Raw genomic sequence first — 15786 nt, 5'->3', positions numbered from 1 at the left:
CTTTGTTTATTCCTATTTTGCCTTAAATTGATTCCTCAGTTCTTGCTTCCTATAAATTTTAGAATGTCTCACTTCTCATTTCCACTTCTCGTATTATTTCTTGCTTATTGATCATGGCACCCTAAAGGAACAACCTATAGAGTAAACCAAGAAAGCACATGCTTTTAGTTAAACGAGCAATGAAAGAGAGCAAGAGCTCACAAAGCGAAATGAGCAAGGTAAAATGGTATAGTGGATACAAAGGAAGAAACTGCAGGAAGAGTATATTGTGTTTGGTTTTGACTCAATCATTCTACCAATATTGTTCTTTGGGTTGTCCTTTTGTGGGGCCTCCTAGGATTTCTGATATACCGTGATATGCAATTTTCTATATAAAATTCTTTTTTCTAAGGTGATGGTCATTCGCATGCGACAATACTCCAGCACATCATCTTTGGAGAACCTTCCTGTTGGGGCAGGTCCTTTCAAAACATCATCCAGCTAGCATTTTCTAGATCCACCAGGTTTTCAAGTGGTGTTTTTTATCCTTGAGACATCATACTCACTCTCTGTTCTGCCAAATGACCCCAGAGTTGGTCACACACCATCATGCCACATCCTCCGCACATATGGCAAGCTCCATTCTGGTCTTCCTTTTTTTGGATTTGAGAGAAAAGGAGGGGGAATATAATCTTTCATCTTTTTGAAGAAGGCTTCCACTAGAAACAATACAGGTCTATGCACAATATCTAAGATCTAACCTGCTTCAGTTCTAGTAAAACCCCTCATTGGAAAGGGCACGACCTGACCAGGCAAAAACCAGATATCCTACAAAGAAACAGTATAAAAAAAACACTAGCAAAGATTCCATGGAACAGGGGAATATTGATGTTAATGCAGGCACAAACCACTAAATAAGATGACAATATGATAATGTGTATTGCAAACAAAGTTGTGTAAAAAGGGACCATCACTCTTATGAATGGAAAGGGGGTGAATTGGTTGATCTTCAGCCTGTTCATGTGCAAATACAGTAACGGAAAGGTTACAGAAGCCACTTATAAAAAATAAGCATTAAAAGGACCAAATTCCCAATGAAACAACATATGTAGCTAAAGAAATACACATGATATACCATATATAGTCTAAAAGAATCCATGTACAAATAAGCAACCAGCCCATTCTCAAGCTCCAAATAAATGCAAGTTCAAGCGAGTTCCTAGTTACATGAATCCTACAACAAGAAAAATCAATCAAAACCTAAGAAAGCACAAAAAGATATATTCAAGAACTGATGGCTTAATTTTTATTTTCCTTAACTGGAGGAGGCAATTTTGGGAAGTTTCCCAAACCCTTGATTGCAATTACGAGACATAGATTGGCTAATCTAGAATATTAAATAACTATAAATCTCGAATTTTAAGAAACTTAGCTCCATAAGCAAAAAATCTTAAGACTAGATACCATATTTTGATATGGCCAGCCATACTTCCCTACCTACAAACACACACTGAAAGGAAAAATGAATACATAATAGAAGAACCATTAACAACAGTAATGATATTCAATAACCAAAAAGTCCAATCATACTTCCATCAGTTCAGGATCAGGACTTCGAGCTAGCAACAAATATTCCCTTCTTGCATCATCATTTTCAGTGATACTGGCTTCAAAGTCCTCATCAAATGCCACTGAGATTCAGGAAAAAACATGTCTTACTAACAGTGTAAGGAACAAGACAGGATATGGGAATACTCGCTCCTAAACTTGCACGATTATGCTCATTTAAATGGCACTAAATAGCTACATGGCAGCACAACAGATATTTTCAAGTTGTTTATCATGAAATTGCCCTTAACAAGACTATGTAAAAGAGGCCAAAACAATAATCTCATAAAAGCAAATTTTAACCATTTGCGGTATGTATTTAATGCCTCGACAAGTTTTTAAACTAAACATCTACCAAAATATCATGGCAATTCTTGTACTAGATGCACCAATTTTGGCAATTCAGCAAATAAAAAACAAAAACACAAATTTTAGCATTAGAAAGTCACAAATCATTGAACTAAGATATTCACTGGAAATCTAAGATTATCCTTGCAGTGCCAACTGACACAATGTCAGCATGTTATATTAATGGATAAAAATGGTCGAAGCTCTGAACTTGGACTGAACCATATTGGACTCATATTAACAGATATAGATGGCATATATCTGAATCTGGATCAACTTCAGAACAAATCTTAGTTGAAATTGGGTAAGCAAATATGGTTGGATCCAGATTGGAATTGGGTCTAACCCAAGCCTGTTTGCTTTTTCACTTAAAAAATAATTCAAATTACCTGTTTCCAGAAGATGCAATACCACAAGGTTTGCTGCCATAACTCATAACCAAGCCTGTAACTATACCTTTAGATCCAAATCATACCCAGATCCGGACTCAAAACCAACTTCAAACCTTGATCCAAGTGTTTGCCGGAACATGCATGTGGAAGCATTTCCAGGTTGGCAAAAAATAGAGGCAACAACAGCATTGCATGCTTGCCTTTAAACCATTTGTTGAAACAAGGATGGGCAGTCTAATCCCATCACTTGAGAGCTCTAAGGAGATTTCAAAAAGAAAAGAGCAAAAACATCACTGTCTCTGTTACGTCTTTAACCTATGAAATCCATCAGAACTCATGGGCTATGACAATACACTGTCCAATATCGACACTTAAACAGGTCTTAGAGGTTCAAAATGAACCCCCTGAACAAGAAAACCATAATGCATTTATCATGAGGAGGAAGAACAAGGAGAAGAAGAAAGAGGCAGGAACTAATACCAGAACCATAAAATGTCAGAAGTTTCAACTCTTTCATGTAATACACAATTGTTCTAGGAAAAGAAAGCCACAATCCTGTTAAGTGCAAAGCAGCAAGACGGATGGTTCGGGGACTTTTTGCACCTTCACCGAGAATTCTCTCCACAAACTGCAAAAGGAAGCCAGTTATTAGAAACACATGTAATGTGCACATGGAAAAATATGGTATTAGAAAAAGGCCAAAATATGTCACAGGACATTCCGCAATTACTCAAGTACCACATTGCCTAAAACTAGGGCTGATACACAAGCCAATTGAGCCAGGGCCCAACTCTTTGATTTCAGCTTGTTAAAATTCAGAATCAGCAAGATATGAGCCAAGCACAAGCTCATCACAAGCCAGATAAGCAGAGCCCAAGTTGGCTCATGTAAAATAAACATTTATTTTTTCAACCTTTGTAACGTATTCAAGATGGAAATGGAATCCACAAAACTCTTTCTTGCAAGTGCATATGGAAACCAAACAACAACAACAACTACTACTACTACTACTACTACTATTACTACTACACACACTGTATGAGCCGAACCAAGGGGAGCACCTCTTGTTCATGCACAGCTCCATATGCTAAAACCGGCTGCTTGTGGATTGGATCATTTGAGCCCACTTTGCTAGCTAAATCAAGTGCCAAAAAGCATTAAGGTTCATTTTTCATCTGTAGTTGAAATCAAGGTTGTATCATATCGTTACCCGTATCAGTCGGGCCCAAATTAAGGCTGTATCATATCATATCGTAAAATAACGTAAATTTTTAATAAAAAATCTTAAAAATTTCAAAAAAAATCATATCACATGAAACAATGATCAAATCCACAAAATACAACCACACAACCACATATGAAGCATTTATGTCTCTGTGAACTACATAAGACATCATCAAACATCATCTCACAAGAACAATCCAAAATATTAAATATCTTGCAATTAAGAATATGCCACAAGACTTGTACTTTCATATTACATAAACAAAAACATTATGGCAATAGTTGCACTCGATTTTCAATCAGTTTTCACTCATTACTTGAGTGCCCCATTGCCATGACAGATCATCTTATGCCATCTTCAATGGAGTGTGGAGCCTGATTTCTACCTTGATATAAATCTTTAATTTTCGGGGATCCAATTGAATACTCATAACAAAGATTTTTTACCTTAACCCATTTTCTTGAGTGACTTTTTTTATATTAACCAACTTTTTTGGTTGAAAAAAATTGTGCAAATGCAGTTTTAATGGCCTTTAGACATCTGGAGAAGTCAGCCCTCAAAAGGTATTTAAAACCCAAAATGAAAAAAGTAACTTTCAACCTTTTTTAAGTGCATCGAAGGTGTATTGTACGATACGGAAGGGTACAATTGTGTATTGTACAATACACCCGATACGAGTACGATACACTCGTATCGCGATATGAGTGTATCGTAACACAAAACCCAAAAGTAACGATATGTATCATACTGTATCATACAATACGGTACGATACTTACAACACTACTTGAAATACTACTCATAACAGAAAATTCCATAAAAAAGTTGTATCTTTGTATCTACAATTGTACATGTGTGGCATTGGACCAGAACTATGTAAACAGAACACACCACTTTAGATGTCGTACCCGTGTCGGCACGTGTCGGGTACGGCTACCGAACATGCCATTTTGTGTGTCCTATATCATATTATATATTTTAGATATATAATATATTATATTCAGTTTATTTTGAATTTGTGATATTTAATATATATATATATATACATACATATATATATATAATTGTATCCCCGTACCCACATTTTTTGGAATTGTTGTGTCGTACGCTGTGTACCTGCACCCGTACCCAAGTGGTATACGACCAAAAGAATGCATCACATTAAAAGAGAACGGGGATCACTTGGAACTAGAAAGAAACTTGAATGAGCTTTCATATTGGTAGGGATGCACACAAGCCGAGCTCGATCCGAGCATGCCATGTTCGACCTTGGCTCGTCCCAGAAATGTAGTGCTTGAACCCGACTCGTGTCGGGTACCGAGCTTGGCCCGGTTCAGCTCATTAGATCATAATGAGCCGAACTCTAATCTTTGGTCAACGAGGAGGAACCCTTCAGGGCTTGGCTGGAATGCCAATGATGTAGGAGAGGCCTTCGCAAAGGAGATGTGTGGTCACTGAAGAGGAGGAACCCTTGCCCTTTGGTCGGACCACCAGAGGACTTCACAGAGGAGGAGGCGAGGAGGAACCATTGGCCAAGTTGTCGGTGTTGTAAGACATAGGAGAGGACTTCGCAAAATAGGAGGCAAGGAGAAGAAGCCTAAACCCTCCTAATTGCTTCAAAATCAATTGGAAAATCATAATAACGAGAAAAAAACAACTAAAAATCTATGAAAACAAACAAGAAAATTGCATAAGAAGAGAACCATTAGAATCGTGGGTAAATCACCGAACTCAAAAAATTACAAGAAAAAAGTCGCCCTAAAAAATTTTTATGGTGGAAAAGCTAAGAGGGAGAATGGAGACACATCTAACCGTACTTGCGAGCGATCACCGATTGGTAAAACACCAACTAGAAAAGGATCAAAATCGGTAGTGTCACTGTAAGACTGTTTTTTTTTCAAAAAAAAAATTATTGTTTTGGATCCAGGTTGGATCCGACTGCTACCCCAAGAAAAAAAGTTTTTTTTTTGAAAGACCACATGCCCAGCCAATCGGCTGGGCCTGGCATAGTCTGTCAGCACTTACCGAGGGTTGCCAGACCTGCCCCTTGCCCAGCCAACTGGCTGGGCCAGGCCAGGTGTTAATATGTAATATAGATATATATAATAATAATATATTATTATTATTATATATTTTTATTTTTTATTTTTTATTTTCTTTTAATTTATTATACAATAAATATTATCTAGTTCGTATCGAACTAGATAATATCTAGTTTGGTTAAGTTCCACTTGGAACTTAACCAAATACTAGTTGTTGGAACAGCTAGATTTCTAGCCATTGGACTAGTCCAACAGCTAGAAGGGAGAGCTCTTTATGAGCTCTCCCATTAGCTCTTGTATAAATAGGGGTGCAATCCCCTTGTAAACTTCACTTCTTGTAATGCTTTTCAAACATCCTTTTTACATAAATAAAATTATTTATTTATGTGTGTTGTTCCTATTTTACCCTTTTTAAGGGCTTTGCTTAAAGTGTCTTTTAGACACTTCGTTCGATCATTCCAAGGGCGTTCGAGCGATCACCGATTGGTAAAACACCAGCTAGAAAAGGATCAAAATAGGTAGTGTCACTGTAAGACTGTCTTTTTTTTCAAAAAAAAAATATTGTTTTGGATCCAGGTTGGATCCGACTGCTACCCCAAGAAAAAAAGTTTTTTTTTTGAAAGACCACATGCCCAGCCAATCGGCTGGGCCTGGCATAGTCTGTCAGCACTTACCGAGTGTTGCCAGACCTGCCCCTTGCCCAGCCAACTGGCTGGGCCTAGCCAGGTGTTAAAATGTAATATAGATATATATAATAATAATATATTATTATTATATATTTTTATTTTTTATTTTTGATTTTTTATTTTCTTTTAATTTATTGTACAATAAATATTATCTAGTTCGTATCGAACTAGATAATATCTAGTTTGGTTAAGTTCCACTTGGAACTTAACCAAATACTAGTTGTTGGAACAGCTAGATTTCTAGCTGTTGGACCAGTCCAACAGCTAGAAGGGAGAGCTCTTTATGAGCTCTCCCATTAGCTCTTGTATAAATAGGGGTGCAATCCCCTTGTAAACTTCACTTCTTGTAATGCTTTTCAAACATCCTTTTTACATAAATAAAATTATTTATTTATGTGTCTTGTTCCTATTTTACCCTTTTTAAGGGCTTTGCTTAAAGTGTCTTTTAGACATTCGTTTGATCATTCCAAGGGCGTTCGAGCGATCACCGATTGGTAAAACACCAGCTAGAAAAGGATCAAAATCGGTAGTGTCACTGTAAGACTCTGTTTTTTTTTTCAAAAAAAAAAATATTGTTTTGGATCCAGGTTGGATCCGACTGCTACCCCAAGAAAAAAAGTTTTTTTTTTGAAAGACCACATGCCCAGCCAATCGGCTGGGCATGGCATAGTCTATCAGCACTTACCGAGTGTTGCCAGACCTGCCACTTGCCCAGCCAACTGGCTGGGCCTGGCCAGGTGTTAAAATGTAATATAGATATATATAATAATAATATATTATAATTATTATATATTATCATTATATATTTTTATTTTTTATTTTTTATTTTTTATTTTCTTTTAATTTATTGTACAATAAATATTATCTAGTTCGTATCGAACTAGATAATATCTAGTTTGGTTAAGTTCCACTTGGAACTTAACCAAATACTAGTTGTTGGAACAGCTAGATTTCTAGTTGTTGGACTAGTCCAACAGCTAGAAGGGAGAGCTCTTTATGAGCTCTCCCATTAGCTCTTGTATAAATAGGGGTGCAACCCCCTTGTAAACTTCACTTCTTGTAATGCTTTTCAAACATCCTTTTTACATAAATAAAATTATTTATTTATGTGTCTTGTTCCTATTTTACCCTTTTTAAGGGCTTTGCTTAAAGTGTCTTTTAGACATTCGTTTGATCATTCCAAGGGCGTTCGAGCGATCACCGATTGGTAAAACACCAGCTAGAAAAGGATCAAAATCGGTAGTGTCACTGTAAGACTGTTTTTTTTTTCAAAAAAAAAAAATATTGTTTTGGATCCAGGTTGGATCCGACTGCTACCCCAAGAAAAAAAGTTTTTTTTTTTGAAAGACCACATGCCCAGCCAATCGGCTGGGCCTGGCATAGTCTATCAGCACTTACCGAGTGTTGCCAGACCTGCCCCTTGCCCAGCCAACTGGCTGGGCCTGGCCAGGTGTTAAAATGTAATATAGATATATATAATAATAATAATATATTATTATTATATATTATTATTATATATTTTTATTTTTTATTTTCTTTTAATTTATTGTACAATAAATATTATCTAGTTCGTATCGAACTAGATAATATCTAGTTTGGTTAAGTTCCACTTGGAACTTAACCAAATACTAGTTGTTGGAACAGCTAGATTTCTAGCCGTTGGACTAGTCCAACAGCTAGAAGGGAGAGCTCTTTATGAGCTCTTGTATAAATAGGGGTGCAACCCCCTTGTAAACTTCACATCTTGTAATGCTTTTCAAACATCCTTTTTACATAAATAAAATTATTTATTTATGTGTGTTGTTCCTATTTTACCCTTTTTAAGGGCTTTGCTTAAAGTGTCTTTTACACACTTCGTTCGATCATTCCAAGGGCGTTCGAGCGATCACCGATTGGTAAAACACCAGCTAGAAAAGGATCAAAATCGGTAGTGTCAATGTAAGACTCTGTTTTTTTTTTCAAAAAAAAATATTGTTTTGGATCCAGGTTGGATCCAACTGCTACCCCAAGAAAAAAAGTTTTTTTTTTTGAAAGACCACATGCCCAGCCAATCGGCTGGGCCTGGCATAGTCTATCAGCACTTACCGAGTGTTGCCAGACCTGCCCCTTGCCCAGCCAACTGGCTGGGCCTGGCCAGGTGTTAAAATGTAATATAGATATATATAATAATAATATATTATTATTATATATTATTATTATTATATATTTTTATTTTTTATTTTTTATTTTTTATTTTTTATTTTCTTTTAATTTATTGTACAATAAATATTATCTAGTTTGTATCGAACTAGATAATATCTAGTTTGGTTAAGTTCCACTTGGAACTTAACCAAATACTAGTTGTTGGAACAGCTAGATTTCTAGCCGTTGGACTAGTCCAACAGCTAGAAGGGAGAGCTCTTTATGAGCTCTCCCACTCCCATTAGCTCTTGTATAAATAGGGGTGCAACCCCCTTGTAAACTTCACTTCTTATAATGCTTTTCAAACATCCTTTTTACATAAATAAAATTATTTATTTATGTGTGTTGTTCCTATTTTACCCTTTTTAAGGGTTTTGCTTAAAGTGTCTTTTAGACACTTCGTTCGATCATTCCAAGGGCGTTCGTGGAAGACCACCATTTCATTACATGGTATCAGAGCTACGGGAATATTAGATCTTGGAGAAAAGCTACCTCGATTTCCGTGCCCTTTGCAAAAGTGTTTCGCCGCTTGAAGGGAAGTGTTTTATCATTTCATTTGAAGAACTCTCACATCTTGTATCCCTTTCCTTTTCCATTCTTTTATTGTTCTTCTCTTTTATCCCTATTCTTTCGCTCCCCTTGTAATCGATGGATGACAATAATAAAGTCACCGTCATTCCCATGAATGTAAGTAATACAAATTATGTAACATGGGCTTCTATCATGAAGCAGCATATATGGGGAAAAAGTTTATGGGGGATTGTGGATGGTTCCGATTCGGAACCTAAACTATCTCTTACCAAAAAAGAGGGAGATAAAGAGGTTCCTCTATCGGAAGGAGAGAAAATCAAAGCCCTAGTCTCTTATGAGAAAAAATGGAAAGAGTGGAGAATGGCTCATGCAAAAATAATGTCATGGCTTATCAATAGCATTGACATTAAAAAATGTTCAAGCCTTGTCAAATTTGATCATGTCGATAAGGCATGGGAATACCCTAAAAATATGTATTCCTTTAAAGATATTGCACATGTGTGCAACCTCTAAGAAAAGGTTTGAATAATGACTCAAGATGATAAAACGATTTGTGAATATTACAATGGGTTGTCGGAACTTTAGGAGGAACTTTCTCTCTTAGAACCAAAGCGGCATTGTGCTGAAAGCATTCAGCTTCACCAAAAGCAACTTCATGCTGAACACTTTTACCAATTTATAATTGGGTTAAGGCCGGAATTTGAAACCACCAAATCGGCCCTCCTTCACCGGGGAAAGATTCCCTCTATTGTTGAAACTATTGAAGAACTAACAATGGCGGAAAATCGTCTCCGCAAAGGTTTCTCTAAAACTGATGATGATTCCGTCCTAGCTGTATCTAGGCCTGGGAATCACACTCGCACGTACATGCCACCTTATTTTGGGAGGCAAAATGACGAGTTTGATAAAAGAAAGGTGATTTGTCATCACTATCATGAATCGAGGCATTATAGGCCTCAATATCCAAATTTAAAGAAAATAGATGAAAAGAAGGTCGCATCAGTTGAAGAATCAAAAGATCAAGATGCACCTGTTTCTATGGCTCAACTTATGGAGATCTTCAGCCTCTTCTTCAAGGGGTCTCTTCTTCCGCTGAAGCCTCAACTGGAGCGGCAGTTGCATCTGTTTTCGGCCCAGGTAACTTTCTTTGGCTTTTAGATTCTGGCGCCTCATTTCATATGACCCCACATTATAAATGCTTATCCAAATGTCTTAAAAATAACTCAAGTATTTCAAAGGTCTTTACAGCAGATGGAACATCTCCTGAAATAAAGAGAATTGGGTGTTTTGAAAAACACAAAACTTTTTGTGTTTCAGAAGTTAGATATATCCCAAAACTTAATTTGAATCTATTATTTGTTTCTCAAATTTCTGATTATGGATGTAATATATCCTTCTCTTCTGATGGTTGTTGGATACAGGATCGTCAGTCAGGGAAGCTGATTGGGGAAGGCCCTAGAGAAGGAGGACTATATTACATTGATTTTTTGGAGCTACCCAAGAATGGTTTTTGCTTAAATGTTCAGAAATTGGAAACAGACCTATGACACAAAAGACTTGGCCATCCTCATATGTCTAAAATCCAATTTTTTTCAAATTTAGAAAAGTTTTGTAAATCTGAAAATTTTGCTTGTAAAGACTGCATTCTTGGAAAAATGAAAAGATTACCTTTCTCTAGTAGAACTTTTGTCTCTTCAAAACCACTTGAGTTAATACATTCGGATGTTTGGGGACCCGCACCAGTAATTTCTAAAGGTGGTTTTGCATATTATGTCATCTTTATAGATGATTTTACTAGACATACTTGGATTTATTTTCTTAAACATAAATCTGAAGTTTTTACTCACTTTCAAATATTTCATAAAATGGTTACAAACAAATTTCAAATTAATGTCTCCATTTTTCGCACTGATTCAGGGGGAGAATTTATGTCTAGAGAGTTTAAAAACTATCTTATTTCATATGGCATTATTCATCAACGATCTTGCCCAAACACCCCGCAACAGAATGGTCTTGCAGAACGCAAACAACGTCACATTATGGAGACCACTCGGACTTTGCTAATAGCAAGCCAAGTGCCAAAAGGGTTTTGGGCAGAAGCAACTTTAACTGCTACTTATCACATAAACCGAATGCCATCTTCTTCTTTAGAAAACATATCACCGGTTGAAAACCTTTATACCTTAGCTCCAGACTACTTCAGCCTAAGAGTATTTGGTTGCAAATGTTTTGTATTTACAAACAAAAACGACAAATTCTCCCCTTGTGCAATCCCATGTGCCTTTTTAGGATATGCCGAAAACCAAAAAGGGTACATATGTTACGATGTTCAAAATAATAAATTATGTGTTAAGGAATGTGACCTTTCTTGAAAAGGAGAATTTTTTCGAAAGTGAAAAACACAAGGATATTACTGAATATTCCTTTTTAATTGACTTAACTTCCAAATCCGATGAAGAGGATTTTGAATGTAGTTTTGACAATGAACAATGCCCTACTAGCTTTGATCAAACTAGTAGGGATGTTAGTCTTCAGTATTCAAGACGAAAAATTGGAGAGCAACACCCTCCATGCGCGTTAGAAAGATTTTCTGAAGTTCCTCCTCGTAGGACTTCTAGAATCTCTAGACCCTCCGGGAAGTTTGTGTCCTATGAATCTTTTTCACCCTCATATAGGGCAGCTCTTGCTTTAATTCAATCCTATGTTGAACCTTCCTCATATTTTGAAGCCAAAAATCATGCAGAATGGATTGAAGCTATGAAATTAGAGCTAGATGCTTTAGAAAAAGCCAATACTTGGTCCATCCAAGAACTACCTCTTGGAAAGAAACCTATAGGTTGTCAATGGGTCTATAAAGTCAAAACCAAAAGTGATGGGACCCTAGAAAGATACAAGGCACGTCTTGTAGCCAAAGGCTACGCTCAAGAGTATGGCATTGATTACGAGAAAACCTTTGCTCTTGTGGCTCGAATGACCACAGTTCGAACTTTAATTGCCTTAGCCTCTATTAAGAAATGGCCTATATTTAAAATGGAGGTTAAAAATGCATTCTTAAATGGGAGCCTTGCTGAAGAAGTATACATGGAAGCTCCTCCTAGTATTATTCTTCCTAAGGGTAAAATTCTTCGTCTTGAGAAAGCGCTTTATGGTCTTAAACATGCACCAAAAGCCTGGTATGACAGGTTTAGTCATGTTATGCCTAATATTGGTTTTCGTTCTTGTTTGACTGGCACTGCCTTGTTTATTAAGCAATCTGATGTAGGTATCATTATCCTTCTTCTTTATGTGGATGATATGATCATCACTAAATGTGACAAACAGTGAGTTGCTAATATCAAAACTCTTCTTAAAACTCATTTTGAGATGTCTGACCTAGGACTATTACGATATTTCCTCGACATAGAAGTTGCTTATTCCCCTAGAGGGTATTTGATTTCCCAAACTAAATTTGCTTTTGACATTGTTTGTAGGTCTGGCATCTCAGATAAAAAGAAAGTAGATACTCCAGAAGTAGTTAATGTTAAGATGAAAATTGATGATGGAGAACGACTTGAAGATCCTGCTCCGTTTAGACAACTTGTTGGAGCTCTTTCTTACCTTTATATCACTCGGCCAGACATTGCACATATCGTCCACACAACTAGTCAATTTCAACATGCTCCCACCTCCGTTCACATGGGAGCAGTCTTACGCATTATTAGATATTTAAAGAGTTCTCTTTCACGAGGACTTTTCTTGTCTATATCATCTTCTTTAGATTTAATTGCTTACACTGATGCTGACTGGGGAGGTGATCCTAATGATAGACACTCAACCACTGATTTTTGTGTGTTCTTAGGTGAATCTCTCATATCGTGGAGGTGCAAGAAGCAGCAGAAGGTCTCTCTTTCATCCACTGAAGCCGAATATAGAGCCATGGCAACCACCACAATGGAAGTTGTTTGGCTCTGAAGACTGTTAGCTGAAGCAACACAAGCCTCGCGCATGTGTTGTGACAATAAGAGTGCAATCTACATCGCAAGCAATTAGACCTTTCATGAACGCACCAAACACATAGAGATGGATTGTCACTATGTTCGAGAGTACCTACATGACACCATTGATCTGCCATATGTTACATCCTATGTCACACGGGTGCGGGTGCGACACGGGTGCGGCGTGATTTTAAAATTTTTGAACACAGGGACTTGGATATATATATATATATATATATATATATATTTAAAAAAAAGTTGCAAAGACACATCACAGTCTGTGACTGTGCACAACATAGTCCACAGTCCACTGCGCAGCGCCCCCCTCCCCCCCACACCCAAGATTTTTTTTTTTAATTTTGTAGCCCTGAATTTTTTTTAAAAAAAGAATCCAAAAAATTGACCAAAATGACCCTGAGTGCGTTGACCGCACCCAGGGTCAGGTTAACCGAATCCGATCCACACCCATGTCTGCACCCATGTCGGTGCACGTCGACGCGGGTGCGTCGACCTTGAAGCCGAGTCCGTGTGACATAGGTTACATCTAAGTACCAACTAGCAGATTTCTTCACCAAACCTCTTGCGGCTCTCAGATTTCACTTCCTCTAAGACAAACTTTCGCTCATTGTACCGTAAGTTCGAGGGGGTGTTAAAATGTAATATAGATATATATAATAATAATATATTATTATTATTATTATATATTTATTATTATTATTTTTTTTTTATTTCTTTTAATTTATTGTACAATAAATATTATCTAGTTTGTATCGAACTAGATAATATCTAGTTTGGTTAAGTTCCACTTGGAACTTAACCAAATACTAGCGGTTAGAACTAGTCCAACAGCTAGATTTCTAGCCGTTGGACTAGTCCAACAGCTAGAAGGGAGAGCTCTTTATGAGCTCTCCCATTAGCTCTTGTATAAATAGGGGTGCAGCCCCCTTGTAAACTTCACTTTTTGTAATGCTTTTCAAGCATTCTTTTTACATAAATAAAATTATTTATTTATGTGTGTGTTGTTCCTATTTTACCCTTTTTAAGGGCTTTGCTTAAAGTGTCTTTTAGACACTTCGTTCGATCATTCCAAGGGTGTTCGTGGAAGACCACCATTTCATTACACCGGGCTGGGTTTTACCCAACCGAACCCCACCCGGCTAGGCTGCCATCCAGGCCAGCACAACATAAATATAAACCCTATATTTCCTACATGCGAAAACACACTTGTAGCTTTCAAGAATGCATACATATGATTGCCACTACAAACTGCATGTGTAATCCAAATTTTCATGTCTCACGTATGTAAGAATATACATAGTTTACCTGGATTTTCATACAGGAACAAATTCGTATCTCCGGTATGCATTTAAAACACTGATTCAAAGACCAAAAATACATGCATATGCAGCAACACCTTATGCAAGCATGAGCATCCAAAACCATTCGAAATCACCATCATAATTTTTTTTTTGAAGGATGGATGCATACATATGAAATATTTTATCACATATTTTCGTGAATCTATCAGTCCATCACATGGACCATCTAAAGGAAATCAATATCCATCAAAAATAGTCTCTAGAAGAACACTTGTACAGTAAATAAAAATTCTAGTTTAACATGTACAGAAATTTATTTGTTGGAAAGATGAATAAAACCAAAAACGAATCTATGGAAGAGGATTCATAATCTCTCTTTCATATATTTTAGAGTGATCATATAGATCTACTCTTTTTCTCATAGATATCCATCAAAATCATGCATGGAAACCCATCTACATTCAATTTCTCACTCGATTTAAAAGAGGAGGCTCGTACCTTTTCGTAAATCGAAAGAAAATAAGGACAATAATGGTGAAAAAAGACTGGATGGCTGGAGAAGAAGGCTCCTCCTCCTTCTTCCTTCTTCTTCCTCCTTCTATTTTCCTCTCCTTCTCTCTCCTCCTTTTTCCCTTTCTCTTTCTTTTTCTTTTTTTTTTCTTTTGATGTTTAAATAGGCCAAGAGGGAGGTGATGCCCTCCCCCTTCTCCAGCCCTCTCTAGATGGGCTGGAGAAGGAGAGTTTCCTCCTTGGAGGATTCACTCTCTCTCTCTTTCCAAAATTTTTCCAACTCTCATGTTTTGACTTTTTCAAAGTTTCTAAATTTTTCAAAAGTCTTTTTCAAATCTCTCTTAGGTTTCTTTAGGTATGTATAAGGACTCCATTAGGAAGTCCTAATCAACCCTAACAATAAAATTTTGGAATTAATAATTAATTATTAATTATTTAATAATTAATTAAATATTTTTGAAATTTCAAAGTTAGTTTAATTACTTTAGGGGTCTTCTTAACTCTAGCTAACTTTAATTTAAAGCTTCAAACTGAATTTGAAGCTAGATTTTAATTGGACATATACCCAAAACGAAATTGGATTATGATATGAATCAAATCCAGATTAACATGGATCTTGGATAAGGTCCAAATCCATATTAATTCGGATCATAAGCATTGGATCCAGTCCGAACCAAATCCGGATCCAAACCAACAAACAACTCCTTTTTCAAAAAAAAACACGATTTTTAGGTCAACTGAAACTCAAATTCAGAAAAGTAACATATTGTTGCACTTGGCATTCCAAGACGCATACAACGGTATATTACATGAATATAAATTCCGAATTTCACCAAAAAATAACCCGAATTTCGCTCGAATTCCGCTTGAATTTAAAGGTCGAAAATAAAACATTTTCTTACGTTTTAAAAGGCTCATTTAAACCTAGTTGATGAGACCTGGGCCAAGCCCAGACTCAAAAGCATCGGTTAAAAATCGAGGTTCGAAAATCTC

At 36.6% G+C, this 15786-nt stretch overlaps 1 protein-coding gene across 2 annotated transcripts in view; it reads right to left on the bottom strand.

The window, feature by feature from the left end:
• Nucleotides 1-15786, bottom strand: part of LOC149845324 (tRNA/rRNA methyltransferase (SpoU) family protein) — a 208494-nt gene that overhangs the window by 71995 nt on the left and 120713 nt on the right. For both annotated transcript variants that reach the window (XM_089995694.1, XM_089995695.1), the window contains exons 20-21: nt 2808-2955; nt 1570-1670 (exon numbers count right to left, since the gene is read on the bottom strand). In XM_089995694.1, the coding sequence (XP_089851820.1) occupies nt 1570-1670; nt 2808-2955 (249 nt within the window). The remainder of the gene's footprint in view (nt 1-1569; nt 1671-2807; nt 2956-15786) is intronic.

This window comes from Nuphar pumila, chromosome 2 (genome assembly GCF_984573655.1).
Source record: "Nuphar pumila chromosome 2, dmNupPumi1.hap1.1, whole genome shotgun sequence".
Lineage (NCBI taxonomy): Eukaryota > Viridiplantae > Streptophyta > Magnoliopsida > Nymphaeales > Nymphaeaceae > Nuphar > Nuphar pumila.
This window is presented reverse-complemented; position numbering and strand designations above follow the sequence as displayed.